The sequence below is a fragment of the Neltuma alba genome, unplaced genomic scaffold, assembly GCF_004799145.2.
Source record: "Neltuma alba isolate B1F8T4 unplaced genomic scaffold, ASM479914v2 tig00011698_pilon, whole genome shotgun sequence".
Classification (NCBI taxonomy): Eukaryota; Viridiplantae; Streptophyta; class Magnoliopsida; order Fabales; family Fabaceae; genus Neltuma; species Neltuma alba.
In genome coordinates, this window is record NW_021636335.1 from 503,083 (window position 1) to 508,788 (window position 5,706).

The window sequence follows — 5,706 nt, forward strand, 5'->3', positions numbered from 1 at the left end:
CTACAACATAGGTGATTGCGACTTGATTCTGGGCCCTACTCTAGTCAGGGAGCATTGGTTCTGTTTTGTATTCAAACCAAAAACCTAGAAGTTCAATGTCCTCAACTCTATGGGTGCAAGTTTAGAGCATAAGAAGACCATCTCCAAGCAGAAGAAGGTAGCCACATATGACCCTCAAAAATTAGCCATCACAGGCTGTGTAAGATGTTCCTGACCTGTGCATGTTAGATAGGAAAATGATAGTTTTATATTATTATCCTTTTGATGAATATGGCATATGTGCAAAGGAATCGGTTTGAAGACATACTTCAGATGGTCAGACCAGATTTGAGTAATGAGTTGGAAATTGTCAGGCCTAATGTACCGCAGCAAAATAATTTGTGAGTGTATATACCCTACTCATGTGATATGTTATTTGGCTGTGTTGATTTGAGGAGTTGAAACTGTTAGGGTGTTGTTGTGGGCAGGAGAGACTGTGGTGTGCCTATGCTCATATGGCTTGGGAAATGGGAGCTTCACGTTCCCCTTCAATACACCAAGGTATTGACATGACCTTATTTATTGTGCAATCAAGAGTGATCACATGTGACTTGTTTGGTGGTAAACTTGCTGTGCATACTGATGTGTCCTCTTTTTGGCACGAGTTGATGCGGTGGCTGGTGAACCATAATAACAATGAATGCTGTCAGAATGCGTACGATCTTATCTCACAACCAGAGAAGGGCCGAATGACCAAGAAGAAGAGAAAGTCTTTGTAGAGAGCATTTAAACTAGGCTATGTGACTTTTACTAACTTTGTCAATGGATTCATTTGCTGAAATTGTGTATCAATTATTGTAATGGTTATGATATGGTTGGATTGATGGTATAACAGTACTTATATTTGGAATGACAAATTTCCCTTTAGTCTGGCCAATGACAAGTTTACTAAGGGCAACAATAAGTTCATTATGGCCAATGACAACTTGTGAAAGGGTTTTCATACAAATTTGAGATTTTGTATTAAAAGTGGCTAAATTCGCACACTGATTCACTGAATGACAGGTTGATAAAAGGAAAATGACAAAGCTGACAATGGCAAACGACTAGTTCCCAAGATGTTTTCATGTAAGGGAAAATTTCTGTTGAAATTAGTGGATTTCCACTTCTGATAATCACGAAATGACAAGTTCACTACGGAAATTGACAAGTTGACTTACAAAATTTACAAGTTCCAATAAGGTTTTCATGAAACTGAAATTTTCTATTCAAATGACTGTATTTCTACTTTTGATAATCACAGGATGACAAGTTCACTAAGGAAATTGACAAGTTGACTTACAAAAATTTACAAGTTTCAATAAGGTTTTCATGAAATCAAAATTTTCTGTTCAAATAAGTGGATTTCCACTTTTGATGATCACGGAATGACAAGTTCACTAAGAAAATTGACAAGTTGACTTACAAAATTTACAAGTTCTAATAAGGTTTTCATGAAACCGAAATTTTCTATTCAAATGAGTGGATTTCCACTCCTGATAATCACGGAATGACAAGTTCACTAAGAAAATTGACAAGTTGACTAACAAAATTTACAAGTTCCAATAAGGTTTTCATGAAACCGAAATTTTCTGTTCAAATGACTGCATTTCTACTTCTGATAATCACAGAACGACAAGTTCACTAAGGAAATTGACAAGTTGACTTACAAAAATTTACAAGTTTCAACAAGGTTTTCATGAAATCAAAATTTTCTGTTCAAATAAGTGGATTTCCACTTCTGATGATCACGGAATGACAAGTTCACTAAGAAAATTGACAAGTTGACTCGCAAAATTTACAAGCTCTAATAAGGTTTTCATGAAACCGAAATTTTCTATTCAAATAAGTGAATTTCCACTCCTCGTAATCACGGAATGACAAGTTCATCGAGGAAATTGACAAGTTGACTAACAAAATTTACAAGTTCCAATAAGGTTTTCATGAAACCGAAATTTTCTGTTCAAATGACTGCATTTCTACTTCTGATAATCACAGAACGACAAGTTCACTAAGGAAATTGACAAGTTGACTTACAAAAATTTACAAGTTTCAACAAGGTTTTCATGAAATCAAAATTTTCTGTTCAAATAAGTGGATTTCCACTTCTGATGATCACGGAATGACAAGTTCACTAAGAAAATTGACAAGTTGACTCGCAAAATTTACAAGCTCTAATAAGGTTTTCATGAAACCGAAATTTTCTATTCAAATAAGTGAATTTCCACTCCTAGTAATCACGGAATGACAAGTTTACCGAGGAAATTGACAAGTTGACTTACAAAATTTCCAAGTTCCAATAAGGTTTTCATGAAACTAAAATTTTCTGTTCAAATAAGTGGATTTCCACTTCTGATAATCACGGAATGACAAGTTCACTAAGAAATTAACAAGTTGACTTGTAAACTTTACAAGTTCCAATAAGATTTTCATGAAAACGAAATTTTCTATTCAAATGAGTGGATTTCTACTCCTGATAATCATGGAATGACAAGTTCACTAAGAAAATTGACAAATTGACTTGCAAAATTTACAAAAGTTCCAATAAGGTTTTCATGAAACCAGAATTTTCTGTTCAAATGAGTGGATTTCCACTCCTGATAATCGCAGAATGACAAGTTTACTAAGGAAATTGACAAGTTGACTTACAAAATTTACAAGTTCCAATAAAGTTTTCATGAAACCGAGATTTTCTGTTCAAATGACTGCATTTCTACTCCTGATAAATACGGAATGACAAGTTCACAAATGAAATTGACAAGTTCACTAACAAAAATTACAAGTTCCAATAATGTTTTCATGAAACCGAAAATTTCTGTTGAAATGACTGCATTTCCACTCCTAATAAACATGGAATTACAACTTCAGAAAGGAAAATGATAAGTTCCCAATGGAAAATGACAAGTTCACAGAAGGTTTTGATATGTTTTCATACTTTTGAAGGCTGCGATTACACTGCACATTTTTGACACAGAATTACAACTTGACAAAGCCAAATGACAAGTTTACTATGCCAAATGACAAATTTCTATAGGGTTTTCACACATTTCTTTTTCTGACAACAACCACTTTTGATAAACACAGAATTACGCTTTGCCATTTCTGACAGCAACCACTACTGATAAACACGGAATTACAACTTGATAAAGGCAAATGACAAGTTCCTATAACGTTTTCACACATTTCATTTTCTGACAGCAACCACTTCTGATAAACACGAAATTCCACTTTGCACATGTCTGACAGTAACCACTTCTGATGAACATGAAATTACAAGTTCACAAAAGCAAATGACAACTTAACTATGCAAAATAACAAGAACTAACAAGTTCAGATTTCTTTCACAATAATAATTTCTCTACAACATTCAATGACAGGTGCACATTAACTTGCATCTTCCACTTAATGTCCCTTTGTCACCAAACATAGAACTAACAAAAATATATATGTGCACATCTACCAACACCTTGCTCCAAAAAAAAATTAAGAAGGATGAACCCTATATGTGCAAAAAAATTAGTTGTCCCATTTGTAAGTGGAAGTCAACTTGGGTTAGGATTTTTGCATGTCCTCTTTCTATGTACAGGATGAAGACATCTAGTGCAATGATATATTTTTTTAATTCTGGAATTGTGATTCCTTTCTGTTTCTTCTTGGTCTTCCAGGAGGCGTACCAGTGATCGGGGGTGAAAGCAAGGGTTGGATAGTAAGATTCTCAAGCCTATAGTCATTCAAGTGAGGCATATCAATTGTCACCACTAGAACCATGCTCCAGGCATAGATTTTCTCTTGGGATGAACGTTTGTAACGCTCTTCAACATAATCATAAACATTTCCCCCTATGGTCTTAATGGCTACACAAGCATGTGAGCATGGAATCCCTGACATTTGCCAAGTCCACGGCTGCATTGGTGTAGGCTAAGGTCTACTCTTTGGTGTTCACGTGATGTGCACATGCATATTCTTCCCCCTCCATAATTCTCACAGTACATGTACCTACTAAAATGCACATGCTCCAGCACTTTTGCTTCTATTTTTGGCCCAACGCAATTACTCCACTTAGTCATTGCAACATATGATGTATGCATCTTCCTTGCTACTTTCTCTCGGTGCTCATGGATCATTTGAGCCACGTTATGCTCCTCCCCCTTACCATCCAAACATTAAAAGATTCATCTAAATTAGTTGTTATGTTGTTCCACCTTCTATATGGGAACTTGCTCAATGCCCACCTATCCACATCACCTTGATTAATAACCCACTCATATAACTCATGAGACATGGTTCTGAGATCATCCAACACGTGATCAAACTCATCCGCAAGTCTTGCATTAGCCACTTTATTCAGTATCTTCAAACTCATCCATAAGTCTTGCATAAGCCTTGCATATTATGTCTCCTGGTTCCTAGAAACTTCAACACTATTATTTGTTTCCTTAGGATTCAACCTTTGAGTTTGAGAGAAAGCGAAACAGACCTGAAAGATATGATCGGAATCTTGTGGAAGATGTTCTCAAGGCTATTCCAAAGATTGACAAGATCAGAGTTAGCAGGGAGGAGAGACACCACAAGAATAGGTAAGTGGTTGATTCAATGTTATTTTATATTGAAGTGCCTTAGAACCTTTTCCTTTTGCTGACTTTCTTTGGATTTTCTTATAGAATGAAAGGCTACAAGGCTAAGCTCCTCAAGGAGGCTGCAAGGGAGTTGGAGCAGGGCATCAATTTGGTCAAAGCTCCATCTGTGCTTCAACAGGATCCATCTCTCACTTTGCCAAAGATCAAAGTTCGAGTTTCACAACAGCAAGCTGAGGAAAACCGTCCGATGGAAGAGTGATTGTGGCATTACTGATTTTGTTTTTTTGGGTTTTATGGCATTCACTTAATCTTGTCTTGTACGTCTCTAAGGCTTAAAAGTATGATTCAAATGTATCATTTTTGTTTATCATTACTGCGGATGATATGACTCTGGTGCAATAGTTTTGATAATACCTAGTCGGTTCTCTTGGACATAATATTATTTGATATAGTTAACTCTCATTGATCTATGAGTAAAAGTGTATTCCAAAGATGAAATCTCCCGCAGATGAAGGAATTTACCGCGTCATGACAGTTAGATAATGTTTAGGCATGTCTACTTAATGTCAGTAAGATTGTTTTAAAATTTTGGCATGCGTCTAACATTTCCAAGCTTGGAAAGACAATGCGTCATGGTTATCACTTGTCACTCACTTTTTTATTGGACAAAACTCCCAAAAGTCCGTCATGAATGAAGCATTGTCTCCACCATGGATGAAAGATTTCAAACATTGTGCTTCATTTAAGTGAACGAAAAAGTGAGAATCGCACCTAAAGTACTAGTCACGATGCAAAATAAAATAGAGAATCATGACATCACTCTTAGATACTATATTCAGTTCTTAATATAAGATTTAGATGATTAATTTAGAAAATTAAAAAAATTGTTTAAATTAGTTATTTATAATAAATAGGTGTTATCTTTTTTAAAATATTTTTGTTAATTATGTGTATTAGCTAAAACTACTATTTGATATCTTTAACATGAACAACTAACACAATGACTATTTTGGAAAAATAGATAAATATGAAACACAAAGTAGATTGGGATCTTATATTTAAGATCGAATTAAAAGTCAAGCTAGCTTTTATACTACCTTCAGTCCTTAAT

The 5,706-nt window shown here is 35.1% G+C and overlaps 1 protein-coding gene across 1 annotated transcript; it reads left to right on the forward strand.

Annotated features, from left to right (window-relative positions):
* The first annotated feature begins 270 nt into the window (after positions 1-270).
* LOC114716902 (probable ribosome biogenesis protein RLP24) lies at positions 271-4,870 on the forward strand. The gene is made up of 4 exons (XM_028901966.1): positions 271-380; positions 468-540; positions 4,459-4,595; positions 4,680-4,870. The coding sequence occupies exons 1-4, from the start codon at positions 271-273 to the stop codon at positions 4,852-4,854; spliced, it is 495 nt and encodes a 164-aa protein (XP_028757799.1). The 3' UTR covers positions 4,855-4,870.
* Positions 4,871-5,706: the final 836 nt, after the last annotated feature.

What these genes read in the sequence shown, in the direction of transcription:
- LOC114716902 (XM_028901966.1), top strand. Translation starts at nt 271, where the DNA reads ATGGCATATGTGCAAAGGAATCGGTTTGAAGACATACTTCAGATGGTC. An exon ending in TTCCCCTTCAATACACCAAG is followed by an intron (nt 541 to 4,458) that starts GTATTGACATGA and finishes TTGTTTCCTTAG; the next exon opens with GATTCAACCTTTGAGTTTGA. An exon ending in GAGAGACACCACAAGAATAG is followed by an intron (nt 4,596 to 4,679) that starts GTAAGTGGTTGA and finishes ATTTTCTTATAG; the next exon opens with AATGAAAGGCTACAAGGCTA.